Source organism: Anomaloglossus baeobatrachus, chromosome 3 (assembly GCF_048569485.1).
Source record: "Anomaloglossus baeobatrachus isolate aAnoBae1 chromosome 3, aAnoBae1.hap1, whole genome shotgun sequence".
Taxonomy (NCBI): domain Eukaryota; kingdom Metazoa; phylum Chordata; class Amphibia; order Anura; family Aromobatidae; genus Anomaloglossus; species Anomaloglossus baeobatrachus.
Genome location: NC_134355.1, coordinates 152427456 through 152445163, shown reverse-complemented (window position 1 = coordinate 152445163; position 17708 = coordinate 152427456). Strand labels below are relative to the sequence as shown.

The following is a 17708-nucleotide window of genomic DNA, read 5'->3' as shown; positions in this document are numbered from 1 at the left end:
AAATTAGGTGCCTCGGCTTATACGGTGGTTGAAACCTTTTTTCCCCAGAGTGTATCTGCAGTCCTTCATACAATAATTTTATCCTGTCCCTAACAGCTGCAATCTGGAAGTTGAAATGCTGAACTGTTTCTATTGAAGTTACAAGCTGTGGGATGCGTCGTGTTTTCTTATCATGTGTGATGTGATATTGGAGGATTTGGGAAAGACGGTCCAGATTGCTTTGTTGGGTTTGTGGTCTTTAAGTGCTACTTATGACTTTTCATCTTTGTAGGATTGACATGTTATCACGTCGGTCCCTCTGTCATTTTATACGTGTGCTGATAGTGACGGTGCGATGCCAGATACGGCATATGCTGGGATGTGATATTCCGCCAGCTTCCTCTCTTCCTATCTCATGCTCTGTTTTTTCTTTTCCAAGCCCCTATAGCCTGAAAAGGGAATAGTATATGGGAATTTTCCTAGCGCTATCTATACCTGTTTACACTGCAGTAATGAAAGAACGGGTCATGTTTTCACAGATGTTGGTGGCAGGAGGCTGTGGTATCTCAGGCCGAGCACACTGACAATTAACCACATCTAAACATTGTTTTAGATAACTATGTGAATGAATAAGGAGCGGTGACGGATGGACATGACAGTGAATATGCCATCACATGAAATATGTGCTATTCCTCACTGCAGAGGGGAAGCTTGGGGATATTAGGGCTGTGTGCACACACTGCGTTTTTATATCCCAATTTTTATGTGTTTTTGAGTTGTCACAAAACTGTCAGCAAAGCCAATGAGCACCTTGAAGTGTAGTGCTCACTTGAGTATTTTCCCCTTGCAGATTTGGTGCAGACAATAATCTGCAGCATGTCAATTCTTTCAGAGTTTTTGCAGCATTTCACTCATTGACTTCAATTGGAAAGTAAAAATGCATGAAAATTGCATGTTTTTGCGCTGCGTTTTTCCCTGGGAAGAGATGAGGAAAAGGTGCAGAAATTTTTTCAACCAAATACTCAACTTGTGCACATAGCCTAACAGTTAACCTGACATATTAAAGGGAACCTTTCAAGTTCAATATCAACCTAGAACCATGAGCAGTTCTGGGTGCATATTGCTAATCTCTGCCTAACACTCCCTGTATCTAGTGTTTCTAAAGATCCTTTATGATATGCTAATGAGTGCAGGGACTAGTCACAAGGGTGTTACTTCCTGCGCTCAGTCTACCCTCTTGGCATGGTAGCACTCCTGCAGGAGCGTGCTAACATGAATGCCCACTGCCCAGCATTTTCATCAGTAGTGATGCGTGTACCTGTGTCTGTTGCACCACCTCAGAATGCTGGGCATAGGATTAGTGCACATGATCAGAAGTCCCCGACACTTTCAGGCATGCGCACAACACCAGATTTAAGCTGGGACTCGTACACCTGGTTTCATAGTGCCGCATGACTGAAAGTCCGGGGATCATGTGCACTGAGCCAAAATCCAGCATCAGGCGCGATAGCGGCAGAGAGGGGTGAGAGCGACCATTCCTCTGACACTGCGCATTCATTAGCATGCTAGCACACAAACAGGGATGTGCTTACATGATAAGGCAGCCGACTAGCCAGGGAAACTAAACACCCAGGGGACTAGTCCCTGACCTCATTAGCATATAATGAAGGATCTTTAGAAATACTTTTTCTATAGATCTCTTTATCTATGCTAGTGAACCTGACAGGTTCCCTTTAAATCTGTAGAGACAGAAAATGTGACAGTGGGAACCTTTAGGCTATGTTCACACGTTGCATTTTTTCTTTTTTTTTTTTCCTGCAACAAAACATGCTCTTTTGGTAGTAAAAAAAAAAAACAACCATGTGCTTTGCAGCTTCATTTGTCCATTTGTCTGCAGTATGTGTAAATACAGTACAGTGTGTGTGTTTAGGAATTCTGAAGTCTCACTGCTTTTGCTGTTACTGAAAAAAGCTGCTATTTGCATAAAACACATGAAAAAAAACATGCAACAAAACAACATGTGAACATAGCCTTAACCCACCCCCCATTGCAGCCAGCTCTGGTATTCCTCACCAGGCCCCATTTTTTTCTCCCAAGGGTATAACTTTTGGAATGGTTTTTTTTTTTTTCAATCAAGTAGAGAAAAGGAAAAAAAAGTTTTTAGCCTACCGTAATGCCTGTGATATGGATTCAATTGTGATGCATGGATAACACCAGCATTGGGGTTCCCAGGATACAGCAAAAGCAAAAATAGTAGATAGATACTAGCACCAATTAGGATACCATCCAAAAATTATGCAAAAAATATAAAATTCTTTATTGGAACTTTATGTTAAAAATATGAACACACAATTTAAAAGTCCATAAATAACACCTGACGCATTTCGGATCTAAAGATAAGATCCTTACTCATAGGTGATATTAACCAGATAAGAGACAAATTTATAATAACCAAAAGCAGAGAGATTCAAAGAATTTTTCGATCAGTGATTTTTTTTTGTTTTTTGTGATACATCTAGGGTGCCATTTTCTGTGATTTTTATTTCTGAAATTTGCCAATATTTTTGAAAAACTAGAAATGTTCAATCTTTTTAATTTTTTTTTTGTCTGTAAGTCATATACCCAAAATAGTTAGTCAATAACATTTCTGTATAATATGTAGGGATTGCAGGATATCAATCCCTCTATTTATGCTATGTAATATATGTTTTTAATATCTAGCTATATCTTTATTTATATTTTTTGTCTGTATTGTGTATTGGGACGCAAGGGACGAGGCTATAATTCTGCATGATTTTATACCATTAGCATCTGTAATAATAAACTTGTTTCTTTGCTTTGGGCAACTTCCTGTTTGAGCTGCTACCTGTGTTTCAACCAACTTTATCGAGACAATGCATGTGACAAAAAAAAAACGCACGGAAAACCGCAAGCAAACTAAGGTGCGGAATTGGTGCAGAAATTCTGCAGCACCAAAAGCTCAAACACTGATCGTGGGAACATAGCCTAAATCTTTGGAAAAAAATATCATACTGGAGTAAGTTGGCATTTGATGGCTTTAAATAACACATAACGTCATTTCCTAAAACAAATTCATTATAAAAGTGTATACTCCTTTCTGGATTAACACCTTCACGACCAAGGAAGTATATAGACGTCCTTGGCCGTGTCTGTTCCTTTTTTAATACAGGCTCACAAGGCGAGCCCGCATAGTTCACCACATATGTCAGCTCATCTGATCAACAGACATGTGCAGCTAACATGTGAGGGTGGAGTGGATCTTTATTCCACTCTTGCTTGTTAACCCTTTAGATGTCACTGTCAAACTCTGACAGCGCAATCTAACACACACTGGCGGGGATCGTGCTGTTCCCTGCTGCCATCGACGGCCCTGTGATGCAATCACGGGTCGTCAGTGGGTTGTCATGACAGCGTGTAATCAGATGATGACCCCTGTTGCGGTCATGACTCCCTTCCTGTGAATGCCGACAAAGCGCCGCCACTCGCAGGAGATCAGAGTGATGCAAAAGTAATCTGACAGTGCAGGCCTAAAGTCCCCTAAGGTGACTAGTAAAGTCAATAAGAATTGTAAAAGAAAAATAAACCCCTAAAAGTTCAATCACCTCCCTTTTGCCCCATTAAAATTTATAAATTTTTTTTACTTATTTGGTATCGCCACGTTCAGAAATGCCCGATCTATCAAAATATAAAATCAATTAATCTGATGAACAAAGGACGTAGCGAGAAAAAAATCAAAACACCAGAATTAAATTTTTTGGGTCGCTGGAACATTGCATTAAAATACAAAAATAGGCGACCAAAACATCACATCTACCTACAAATGGTATAATTAAACACGTCTGCTCAAGACACAAAAAATAAGCCCTCACTGAGCCCCAGATCCCGAAAAATGAGAACGCTACGGGTCTCTGAAAATGTTGGCAACAGCACAATTCTGTTTTTGATTTTTTTATTTATTTTTTTTTTTATAAATTTCAGAATTTTTTTTTTTCCACTACTTAGATAAAAGTAAAACTATTCATATTTGGTATCTAGAAACTCATGCAGACATGAGGAAAAATGTCAGGTCAGACTTACTGTATAGTGAACCCTGTAAATAAAGTAATTTTATCGCACTTGTAATTGTTTTTCCTGTATCGTGGTTTTTGTGGAGATTGACTTTAAACTGCATGAAGGGCCCAATATCCAGTCATTTTACAGTGTGTCCATATAAATATATTGCACTGCAGCGTCGTGTTATTTTTGGATATTCGGTGTAACCAACAGTCATTTTATATTGGTGCATTCCGGCGATAAATATTTTTCTGGCTTTTTCCAGGGATCTCCAGTTTTTGTCCATGCTGGACCTTTTGCTAACATTGCACATGGTAGTTCTTCTGTGCTGGCGGACAAGATTGCATTGAAACTTGTAGGTGAAGATGGTTTTGTGGGTAAGTAAACTTTACTGCTTTACAATTTTATGCGTATAATTAAAAATGATTTGAGAAAGTTAAAGGGGTATTGTTGCGTTATAAAATTGCTTTACCTATACAACCTGAAAATAACCAAGTTTGCAGTTGACTTGCTTTTTCTCTCTGCCGTCATTCTCCTGCAATCACAGCTTTTATCTTTCATAGTGTACAGCTTATTTCCGTGGAGGTCTGCCACATTGCAGGAGAGTAGTGTACTATCCAACCACGCCTCTGCTTTGCATTGATTTCTTTACAGCAGTTAGATGTTTGCCTCTATCAGCATCTCTCGTCTTCTGACAATCAGCTGTTTGTAAATCTTATAAAAGCACCAGCAGTTCTCCCAATCACAGCTCTCACTTTCCTCAGATATGTGCTTGTTCACATGCTTTGTTCTCTCTATATGTAAATATAGGAAAGTAGATGCTGAACAGACCACTGATAGCTGAATGTATATATTCTGCGTAAAGAAAATGCAGCAAAAATTCCATATGTGAGCATACTCCTATACAGGGACATTCACTTAAAAGAAGACCTAGATGTTTCTCTAATGACCTTCAGTAGGATGAAACAATCTGAAACAACGAGCAATGTTCTCAGTATATGGAGGTTCAAACAAGCCAGAATGCCTCTGTGTTGAAGCGATGAGGTATGCGCTGTATACCTGAATATGTGCCGCTGAAAATCTGTTAACCACTTCATGATCAAAAAGTCGGTGTATGCTCTCTTAGTTATCAAAGGCCCCATTTTCTTTGACACCACTGAGAACACCGATGTGTATGTACATGCAGGAATTGCAGAGCTTTTTTCAGTGTAAGTCTATGGAGCCTTGTTCTGATGCTCCATAGGCTTATGTTATAAAAGCCACTTTCGGGGTCACACATAGAGCATGGTATGAACCAAAGAGTCTAAAGGGTGGTGACATTACTCAGTAGAGGAGTGGAAAGGTGCTAGATACAGGAGGAGGTAGCATTAGGCGTGTATATTAAAGGGGTGTCCACTGCTTTTACAGCCCCATTTCATTCCTCATGTTCGCACCCATAAAAATAACAAAGCCTGTACTCCCCTCGGGTGCCTGAGACTTGTAAGTCCTCTAGAATGTGCAAACTCGCCAATATTATATTTTATCTACACACTCACATTTGCTGCTAATTATCTAACTTTTAATATGACCTTAAAAAATAGCCGCTAAGTCACATGGTCCAGACAATATACAATAAACAGAAAATAATTAAAAGGACTTTAGGTACGTGTCCACCATGAGTTTTACTTGTGTTTTTTGACGCTGTGTGTTTTCGCTGCATCAACAACGCATTTCACAGTACAAGCAAAGTGCATGGGATTAATGGAAATCTCGTGTCCACTGGGCTTTTTTTCTATGCTGTGTAAACTCACCTGCTGTGCGTTTTTTCAATCCACAGCAGGGTAATATCCCTTGCAGGTACGCCGACATTTCTGTCTGGAATTTCTCCATAGATCCATTGCATTAGATGTGAAAAATTTGCATGTAAAACAAACGCACATGCCCTGTGAGGCTATATTTAACCCAACACCCACAAGACTCCAGCCCTTGCTAGGGCAGTGCACAGTCACCCCTTGTGAACTTGCCCCACAAATGTTGGCTGCCGATGCGTTCCTCGTTACTGGATTCATCGACATAATCCTTGTGTATGGGCAGTTCTGTATATCTGTTCTTATGTAGCAAGGTATACCGGTGATGACATCTATATTTGTGGAACACACCTCTTCTTCCACATATTACCACCTTGAGATATTGTGTGGCTCAGTTCTTTATACCTCCCATGTATTTGTTCAATTATGAGGCAGAGCCCAGATTTACTCCTTTTATATATTAGTCTACAGACTTCCAATGGAGGGGTGTTTAGGTTTGTAAGCAACCTTAGTAAATACATCTAGGTTAATATGGAGCCTTCCAAACAAATTATATTTGTACAGAAATGATCAATCAAATGAAGCCAAGACACAATCAAGATTTTGTTTTTAATTAAATTCTTGTCTTATTCAGATATAAAAAATATTTTAAGTTTGTTGGGCAAAGGAAAGTTTTAAATCTCGGCTCCTTCCCATAGTTGCTCAAATACGTGGGAGGTATAAGGACTACCCTTGTAAAGGCGGGAATCTTCTGGGCTTCAGTGTTAGTAGAGCCTCAGAGGGCTTTATAGAGCAATCCAGATGGAATGCTTGCCTGGATTTAAAGGAAGTGTCCTGGACCATGTCTTGTCCACAGCTTGGTGTGGAAACATGGTGAGAATGTTCCATTTCTATCCTGAATGTCTTATATCTAGTTTAAACGGAGGGTAGACATAATAAGGTATTTGGAAATGGTAAAAATTCCACCTTTCTTTTTATATACATGGTTTGCAACACTTGATCAAGAGGGCTTGTAAAAAAAACAGCCTTTTAGTATTATGTTCTGTTTATATATCGTCTGTACTATGTCACTTAGTGGCTATCTCTTAAGGTGAGATTAAAGTTGATATTTTATCTACACACTCACATTTGACTTATAGACTTGTATAAAGAAAGTGATCTCTGTTCAACATAGTGAGCAGACTGGATACAGATGCAGTAATAGGATGCTAAAAGGGACAGGAGCGCTGCTGAAACCGTGTGGACTGCAACTGGTTAGTATATTACCATAATTACACTTAAACATGATTCCTAGAAAACTGACAAAAAAAGCACAGGAGTGGGTCTTTGAATATTGGATTGCATACCATATGAAATTCTGTTGAAACCACAAAAATCCACTTCTTTGATCTATTCCATGCAAGCAGAGAGCATCACTCCTTCTTTGGAAGCTTCTGATAGGTTTATTAGCAACATCTGACTTAGGCCGGTGTCACACTTGCGAGTGTCTTGCATGTATCTCACGCGAGTCTCGCACCTTGCACGTACTCACATTCTCCTCACAGGAGCGGGTCGGTTGCATAGAGATGCATGCAACCGACTCGCTCCTGTGAGGAGAGCGTGAGTCCGTGCCGGGTGATGCAACGCAAGACTAGCGCGAGTTACACGCAAGGCACTCACAAGTGTGACACCGGCCTTAGAGAGAGACCTGTGGATGTATTTTAATGCACACCTGAAACACTCTGCTCCTTTGTGTATTGTCATGGCAAAGTCAAAAGAAATCAGCCAAGATCTCAGAAAGAGAATTGTGAACTTGCACAAGTCTAGTTCATCATTGGGAGCAATTTCCAGATACCTGAAGGTGCCTCATTCATCTGTACAAACAATTATATTTATGTACAAACAAAATGGGAATACATTCCGCTCAGGAAGGAGACTGGTTCGGAGTACCAGAGATGAACTTGCTTTGGTCAGACATGTGCATATCAACCCAACAACAAAAGTAAAAGACCTTGTGAAGATGCTGGCTGAAGCTGGTAAGATTGTGTCATCATCCACAGTGAAACGAATCGTGTATCAACATGGGCTGAAAGCTGAAAGGCCACTCTGCCAGGAAGAAGCCATTACTCCAAAAGAAACAAAAAAAAAAGGCCAGATTAATGTTTGGAAATGCACAGGAACAAAGACCTTAAATCTTGGAGACATGTCCTGTGGTCTGGCGAAATTAAAATTTAACTGTTTGGCCTTAATGACAATCATTATTTTTGAAGTAAAAAGGGAGAAGCTTTGAAGCCTAAGAATAACATCCCAACTATGAAAAACGGGGGTGGCAGCATCATTTTGTGGGGTTGTTTTGCTGCAGAACTGGTGCACTTCACAAAATAGATGGCATCCTCAATTCAGAAGGTTATGTGGCAATACATCTCAAGACATCAACCAGGAACTTAAAGCTTAGGTGGAAATGGGGCTTCCAAATGGACAATGACATGAAGCATACTGTCAAACTGGTTACAAAGTGGCTTAAGGATAACAAAGTCAGTGTTTTGGAGTGGCTATCACAAATCATGATCTCAATTGTATTGAAAATTCATGGGCAAAGGCGACCTACAAACATGGCTCAGTTACACCAGTTCTGTCAGGAGGAATGGGTCCAAATTCCTACAAACGATTGTGAGAAGATTGTGGAAGGATATCCAAAACGTTTGACCCAAATCATACAGTGTAAGGGCAATGGTAACAAATACTAATGAGATATATATTAACTTTGGACTTTGCAGAAAGTAATAAAAGTGCCATAAAACATTCTCTCTCTCTCATTATTCTGGCATTTGGCAAATATAAATAATTTTGATTCCTATTTGACCTACAACAGGAAAGGTTATTCTGATTTCATGTCAGATAGTGAAAAAAAACCCCATGCAGATGTGTCTTTATAGATAGTGTATGTAAACTTCTGGTTTCAACTGTAGGTCTCATAGAGGGAACCTGTCAGGTCTCCTGTGCACTCAGAATCACAAGTAGTTCTGTGCACATAACTATAATCCTTGCCTAACAATTAACTAATCCCGTCATGTAGTAGCATACGTAAACAGATCTTTTGAGAAAGTATTTCTAAATACAGTTTATGCGATGCTAATTAGGCCCTGTAGACGTGCTAACTTGCTAAGAGGTTAGAATGAGCGCAGAAACTAATGGCTTTGCGAAGCTCATTAGCATATGATAAAAGATCTCTAGAAATACTTTTTCTAAAGATCTCTTCAGCTATGCTAGTGTATACAGGGAAAGTTAGGCAGGGATTAGCATTATGCACCCAGTACCACTCGTGGCTCTGAGTGCATATTACATCTGACCGGTTCCCTTTAAAGAAACCTGACTCACAGTAATTAACTGGTTTGCTTGGCTTCAATAAAAAAATATATGTATATGTTCTGTATAAATGGAAGCATTTAACTGAAGTTTAATAAAATGGAAGCCGTTATTCTTCCTAAAATGTTATAAACATTTCTAACTAGACATTACCAGTTGGGGGCGTTTCCCTAGACATTCTGACTGACCAACCAGTCTGGACAATACTTGATTGTGTAGGGACACACCCCATAGACTTTTGTAATGCTGACACCCAGTTGTCCATTTTTGTATTCATTCAAACAAATCTATGAAAAATGACTGAGTAGTGGCACAATGCAAAATTCTGATGGACCAGTCTGGAGAGATGATAGATCTTCTTTAAAACCCCATAAAAAATATTCACATGCGAAATATAATACTTGCAAAGCCGCCTTTACAAATGACCATATTACTAGTCTGGTACTTCTCCTGCTTCACATGTTCTCAGACATAACAGGAGGCTAAATGGGGTTAGAGCAATCTAAGTTAACATCTCTCTGATCATTTTAGCCAAGGTGGCCTGATGATATTGCAATTTTGGAGGATGAAAAGAACTTTTTTGTTTTTAAGGTTAAAATGTCAGAGAGGCAAAAGAGAACATATGTTTCAATGTCCCCCTCCATCCCATAAGAGAAGGGGTCTTTCATATCTAGAAATTGCTCGACTTCTTATTGCCTCTTCTCCTGCTAAGTCCAATAATATAAACATCCTGTCTTCTAAACAATGCCGTCCTCATTGCCTAACTCCTTGGTGTTGGGTTTAAGCAGGAAAATGACCTTTTCAATTTGTCAAGCTGTCCAGATGACTTCCCACTGTTTAGCAGGTAGATCCTGGACGTAGGACATGCTATTCTCCGGGGGTGTGCTCGGGGCTGTGTTTGGTCTGGTGTCACTAGTCTATTTTCCTGCTTCTGAGGATTCTAGAAAGATGACGTGTCTGTACATTACGAAGACAAAATAGATCCTTAGCTTTCTTTTATCTTCTAGATCATGGCAGATTGATTTTTATTTTTTCTTTTCTTTAAAAAGCAGAACGTGCACACTTTCCCCACTCCCCTCCCCTCGCTTGGGCCTTCTCCCCTCTTGCCCAGAGAACATCAAGGAATCTAAATAAGTGTTATTCTGTATTTTATATAAGGGATTTTATACAAAAAATCCACAAAGAACCAGCGCTAAATGGGTTTTTTTATATATATATATATTTATTAAAGAAAATATTGCTATCCTTGTTCCAAGGCAAGGTGTTTAATAGTACACAATACACTAAAAATTTTTCTATGAAAGCGCCATTTTCTGGGGTGGCTGCGGGACTGCAATTCACAGCGGGGGTGCCCAGAAAGCATGGGCACCCTGTACTGTGGATTCCAATCCCCAGCTGCCTAGTTGTACCCGGCTGGACTCAAAAATGGGGCGAAGCTCACGTCATTTTTTTTTTAAAATTATTTCATGAAATTCATGAAATAATTTAAAAAAAAAGGGCTTCCCTATATTTTTGGTTCCCAGCCGGGTACAAATAGGCAGCTGGGGGCAGCCCGTACCTGCCTGCTGTACCCGGCTAGCATACAAAAATATGGCGAAGCCCACGTCATTTTTTTTTTTGGGGGGGCAAAGAAATCCTGCATACAGTCCTGGAAGGAGGATGCTGAGCCTTGTAGTTCGACAGCTGCTGTCTGCTCTCCTGCATACACTATTGGATGGAGGATGCTGAGCCTTGTAGTTCGACAGCTGCTGTCTGCTGTCCTGCATACACTATTGGATCGAGGATGCTGAGCCTTGTAGTTCTGCAGCTGTCTGCTCTTCTGCATACACTAGTGGAGAATGAAGAACACATTGAAGAAGGAAATGACATCAGACCTTTTTTTTTTGTTTACTGATAAAAAACGCATAAGGACGCAGTGAGCAAAAACGCAGCAAAACGCAGCAAAAAAACGCACCAAATCGCGGCAAAACGCGTGCGTTTTTTGCCGCGTTTTTTCGACGCAGGTGCGTTTTTGTGCGTTTTTAGCGGCCAAAAACGCACAAAAACGCAGCGTCAAAAAAACGCAGCGTGTGCACATAGCCTTAGACTGTGCTGTTTTTTTTTTTTTATTAAATGTTGGCCATTGTAGGGGATTTTTTCGGTACCCAGATGCTTTCAGCTCATTTTAATAAATTGCAACTTTCTAAAAAGTCAAACAAATTGATGTAAATGCAGTTCAGCATTTTATTTTTGCTCCATTTTTTTGCAAAATATGTTGCTTTTTGCACTAAAAGTTTTAAAATAGGTCAAAGACAAAACCTAAGAAGATTTGACTTTGCAAAAACTCATGAACGGCGTGCGACATTTTGAAGAATTTGGAGCATAAAATGGTAACAAATGTCTCAAGACAAAAAAGAAAAATAACAAACCCACAAATAATTTTTTTTTTTTATTTTTATGGATGTCGCATTGTGCATTTTCATACTTATTTTAGATATGGGCTTTGTTTTTCTATATTATTTCCTGACACACTCAAATGGCAAATGTGAATTATTCCTAACATGTAACATATGTTTTTTTTGTTTAGTTTTTTTAATTGGTCTTGCATTCTTATTTAAAAAAAAATCACAAAATAAACACATTGCTTTGTCATTATACTGCATATAATACTTTTAACAAATTTGATTGTAAGGGGAAGAAACCACTACAGGAGAATGGTCAGTATTGCATGGAGCCAATCTAATAAATGGTTAACTCTTCAGCACCCGCAATGTTGGTCCTGGCTAAGTTAATGATTTCCAGCCCCTTTTTCTACTTAGTGTCTCTATCCATTTACTTAAGCCACCTAATCGCTAGCAAATCACAGGAAACTATTTTCTCACCTATTAACCTATATTTGGGATCACTTGTCATATAATCATATTTGGGATTGCATAAATGTTTTTGCTCATTGTTGTATTTGTTTTGGGGTTTTTTTTGTCATCGGGTTGAACTTTATATGTCCATTCATCATGCATCGGATTCATGGGTTCGCACGCATTTTATTTTCATGCTTTTCTCTTTTTTTGGGCAGGAAATTAGCCTTTTTATTTATTCACTTAGCTAAAATGTCTCTCTTATTATTTCCATGTTATTTTATTAGTATTGCTGTTCTCCAATTATGGTTATTTTACCAGACGTGGAATTTATTTGGAAGATGTAAATGTGATTTTTATCTAAAGAAAGTATGGTCTTGGCTATTATTACTTATACAAAGAAAGTCAGACACAGTTCATAGTGTCAATCAGCAGTCACTATGTGATACCAGATTTTGTATAGGCTCATTCTTCAGGATACTAAAATGGGGCGGAGTGGCGGTGTTGGGGCGGAGTGGTGGTGGTGTTGGGGCGGGGTGGCGGCAGTGTTGGGTACGGAGAGGCGGTGTTGGGGTGGACTGGCAGGTAAGGACCATTGTATTTAACACTAGAACTACTGGACTCGTGACACCTATATAGAAATACATGGTGCAAAGTAGTCAAAATGACTACCTCAGTAGTTCTAGTGTTAAAGGGTATCTGTTACCAGGTTTTTGCTACCCAGACTGAAAGCAATTGTAGGGGCAGAGACGCTGATTCCAGCAAGGTATCACTAGGTTAATTACTACAGTTGTAATAAAATCCGTCTTACCTGCTGCAAGTCTATGTGCACTCACTGCTTTTTTTGTGTGCAGATTTTCTGCACACAAAAAAGCCTGTTTTAGCAGGAAAACGCTGCTGAAAAAACATTTGCTATATCAAACTTTTGCGTGTGGGGTGTGTTTAAGCGGTGTTATTCATGATGATTCCTGTGCTGTACCCTGCGATTGCTGCCGGCTGATGTTACAGCCGTGACTTGGCTCTCACGATGACGGCGCCGCTCCTGGTAGTTTAACCTCCTGAATGCTGTGAGTGCAGCACTGGCAGATAAAATCCACTGCAGTGATCGAGCTCAAGCACTGTAGTGAATTATATCAGCAACAAAACATGCAGAAACAATTGACACGCTGCTTTATTTTTCTGCAACAAAATCTGCAAGGAAAAATGAAGCAGCGTGCGCACAGGAAGTCGGGATTCTCATAGACTTTGCTCAGATGTGTTTTTCCTTGCAGAATTGATTAAAATCTGCAAGGAAAAATGCATGAAAAAAGCAGCAAAAATGCAACATGTGCATATAGCCTAAGGCTATGTGCCCACGGTGCTTTTTTTTCAGCACAAAAAAAGCTGCTTTTTTTCTGTGCTTCTTTTCATGCTTTCATGCTTTTTTTCATGCTTCTTTTCATGCTTTCATGCTTATTTTCTTGCTTCTTTTCATGCTTTTTTTCCTGCTTTTTTTCATGCTTCTTTTCATGCTTCTTTTCATGCTTTTTTTCATGCTTTTTTTCATGCTTTCATGCTTTTTTTCCTGCTTTTTTTCCTGCTTCTTTTCATGCTTTTTTTTTTACTATTGAATGCTTGTTTCAGCTCATTAAAGTTGGATGTGAAAAAAAGGTGTTCTGATGTCATTTCCTTGTTCAGCCCATTTTTTTCAATCTCCATTTTGAAATAAAAGTGACAGGAAAATGATGATCTATTAGATCGTTTACCAGCTATTTACCGGCTCATGCAGGTGAATAGCGGTGCCGGGAATCAGGTGCTCGGAGATCACCGTTGCTATAGCAACCTGCTCATTAGGTTACTATGGCAACAGTGGTAGCGGTGATGTCACCGCTTACCAACCTGCAGTCTCTGCTAACTCATTGAGTGATTAGACAGCACGGGGATTTGAAGCGTTCTTCCTCCCCCGTGCTTTCTGATATAGCAGAGCTAGATTGGTGACAGAAGACCAGGATTGAGGAGGGGTGAGAGGGAGTAAAAAAATGGAGTCCCTAAGTGTGTCTGTGTATTTATTTTTAATAAAGTATTTTTTGTGTGGTGTCTTTTTTTAACCCTTTATTGGAGATTCTTAATATCCGGGTCAAACTTGGCTTCACATTAAGAATCTCTGGCTTAATACCAGCTGGTAAAACAAAGCTGGTATTAACCCCTTATTACCCAGCGTGCCACCTGGCACCATGTCCACTGGAAGAGTTGGATACAGCGCCAAAAGATGGCGCTTCTATGAAAGCACCATTTTCTGGGGCAGCTGCGGACTGCAATACACAGCGGGTGGCCCAGAAAGCTTGGGCCACTCAGCGTTGCGGTTTCCAGTCCCCAGCTGTCTGGTTGTACCTGGCTGGACACAAAAATTGGGCTAAGCCCATGGAATTTTTTTTTAATTTTTTGGCAAAAAAACTCAAGAAAAAAGGGCTTAACTGGATTTTTCATTGCCAGTGAAGGTAACACCAAGCAGGAGGGGTTAGCAGCCAGTAGCTGTTTAAGTTACCCTAGCAATAGAAAATACAGCGAGAGCCTAAGCATTTTTTTTACTCCTAACCCTTTTGGGTTATGTGTTTGTTTTTTTGTTTTTTTTTTTTAATGAATTAAAAAAAAAAATCGACATGGGCTTCGCCATATTTTTGTATGCCAGCCAGGTACAGCAGGCAGGTACGGGTGGCCTCCAACCCCCAGCTGCCTATTTGTACCCAGCTGGGAACCAAAAATATAGGGAAGCCCTTTTTTTAATTATTTCATGAATTTCATAAAATAATTTAAAAAAAAAAAACGACATGGGCTTCGCCCAATTTATGTGTCCAGCCAGGTACAACTAGGCAGCTGGGGACTGGAATCCGCAGTACAGGGTGGCCCAAGCTTTCTGGGCCCCCCCACTGTGAATTGCAGTCCGCAGCTGCCCCAGAAAATGGCGCATTCATAGGAAGCGCCATCTTCTGGTGCTGTATCCAACTCTTCCAGCGGCCCTGGTATCGGGTGGCTCACTGGGTAATAATGGGGTTAGGGCCAGCTTTGTATTATCAGCTGGCCCTAAGCCTGAAATTCATGGTGTCACGCCAATATTAGACATAGCCACCATGAATTTCTAGTAAAGATAAAAAAAACACAACACAGAGAAAAATATTTTTTATTAGAAATAAAACACAACACAATTAGTGACTCCATCTTTATTGAACTAAAGAACCCCCCTCTGCTGTAGTCCTGGGTCGAGGGTCCCTTGATGTCCAATCCGAATCCAATATCATCTGATTGAAAGGCAAACTGATCAGATGATGACACATCATCTGATCGGTTTGCCTTCTGATCAGATGATATTGGATTCAGGTCTTTGAACCTGACACAGGTTCAAGGACCTGAAACAGATTACACATCAGCTGATTGTCTAAAGTCCCATGGGCTCCAGGACCCGCTGGTAAGCAGCTGATGCTATCACCTGATAGCATCATCCGATCGTTTACGTCCAGGGAAGATCAGCTGATTCATCATCTGCTTGTTAAAAAGCTGGCAAGCTGTTCACCGCTGGACGTAAACAATCAGCTGCTTACCGGGAGGTCCTGGAGCCCATCGGACGTGACCCAGGAGACTGCAGAGAGGTGAGTAAGGGTACCTTCACACTTAGCGATGCAGCAGCGATCCGACCAGCGATCTGACCTGGTCAGGATCGCTGCTGCATCGCTACATGGTCGCTGGTGAGCTGTCAAACAGGCAGATCTCACCAGCGACCAGTGAACAGCCTCCAGCCAGCAGCGACGTGCAAGCGACGCTGCGCTTGCACGGAGCCGCCGTCTGGAAGCTGCGGAGACTGGTAACTAAGGTAAACATCGGGTATGGTTACCCGATGTTTACATTAGTTACCAGCGCACACCGCTTAGCTGTGTGTGCAGGGAGCAGGGAGCCGCGCACACTGAGCGCTGGCTCCTTGCTCTCCTAGCTACAGTACACATCGGGTTAATTAACCCGATGTGTAATGCAGCTACATGTGCAGAGAGCAGGGAGCCGCGCACACTGCTTAGCGCTGGCTCCTTGCTCTCCTAGCTGCTGTACACATCGGGTTAATTAACCCGATGTGTACAGCAGCTACATGTGCAGAGAGCCGGAGCCGGCAGCACAGGCAGCGTGAGAGCTGCAGAGGCTGGTAACTAAGGTAAATATCGGGTAACCACCTTGGTTACCCGATGTTTATCTTGGTTACAAGGGAGATCCCCCGCTGGGATTAACTATTCACCTTGTGACGTCAGCGGGGGTCCCTGCATTGTTTAATGCCACATGTCACTGCAGAGAAGTTCGGGATGTCACAATGTGAATACAATTCATGCAGGGGGATTACCGAGCAATGCCGCCCACATTCTTGGAGATCCCCGCTGGGATGAACTCTTTACATTGTGACATCAGCGGCGGTCCATGCATTGTTTACCGCGACACCTCGCTGTATAAGTTCCGGGATGTCACAAGGTGAATACAATTCATACAGGGGGATTACTGTGGGATTTCCTGGAGATCCCCCGCTGTGATGAACTCTTTACCTTGTGACGTCAGCGGGGGTCCCTGCAGAGGTGTCGCGCTAAACAATGGGAGATAAGATAACAGCTGCTGGACAATGGCTATGTGGCTTTCTTCTATGAAGGAATCTACATAGCCATAGCTTTCTTTTCTCCCTAAAAACGCCCAAACGCATAAAATATAAAGCAACGTGGGCATTACACATGCGTTTTTTCTTGCTTTTTTCCCTGACTCCATTGAAGTCAATTGGGGAAAAAAGCAGGAAAAAACGCTAAAACAATTGACATGTTGCTTCTTTTTTCAGCAAGAAAAAAAGCAACTGAAAAAGAAGCAACGTGGGCACAGCAAGTCCTGATTCTCATAGACTTTGCTGGGATGCTTTTTCCTTGCTTTTATTGATTAAAAAAAGCAATGAAAAACGCTAGGAAAAACGCTGTAAAAACGCCCTGTGGGCACAAGGCCTAACAGTTCTCTGAATGCTGACCTCCCTGCCCCAACCAGTGATTGGTAGATTTCTGCGTATTCACATTGAAATTTGCCAATCAGTGGTGAGAGTGGGGTTATACAGAGCTAATGGATACTGAGAAAAAGGGGGGGGGGAATAAATTACGATCAAACGTTTGGTTTATAGGTGAAAATATTTATTTTTGTATTGATTAATACTTAGGTGGACATACCAAAAATAAAACCAATCAAAAACATACAGGAACTGCCGGCAGTGTCACAGTCACAGATGTATAGGATTATAACATAGAAGAGGTTGAATATAGATAATCACATGATATATGGTATAAATGATACAAAAGAATCCTTAAAAAATCTTTTTTACTATCTTATGTAGCCACCAGATAATGATGTAAACCAGAAAGAATTACTAATCAATTAGTGCTCGTTATGTCGATAGTAAACCACATGGGGTTAACAATGTGTCTACTGGGCAGGGTGTCACGGTTAGCTAGACCACAGTGGAAGTGAGCATGAACACTAGCTCTCATGTTCAAATATGCTGGGAGTCAGCAAGGTTATACGCTTTCACTATGCTCCCAAGCAACAATGGAATCCATGTGCATCCATGCAGCACAATCAAACTTACCGCCCAATGTGGTAGAAAGTGATGGGACGTGCCGGAAACTCCTCCTACCCGACGGCCGTTTCGGCA

General features: G+C 40.8%; 1 protein-coding gene across 1 annotated transcript in view; it reads left to right on the top strand.

Annotated features, from left to right (window-relative positions):
- The window catches only part of MTHFD1L (methylenetetrahydrofolate dehydrogenase (NADP+ dependent) 1 like), a 311373-nt gene that overhangs the window by 149918 nt on the left and 143747 nt on the right, over positions 1 to 17708 (top strand). Inside the window, exon 20 of the mRNA XM_075339530.1 lies at positions 4319 to 4430. Coding sequence (XP_075195645.1) covers positions 4319 to 4430 — 112 coding nt within the window. The remainder of the gene's footprint in view (positions 1 to 4318; positions 4431 to 17708) is intronic.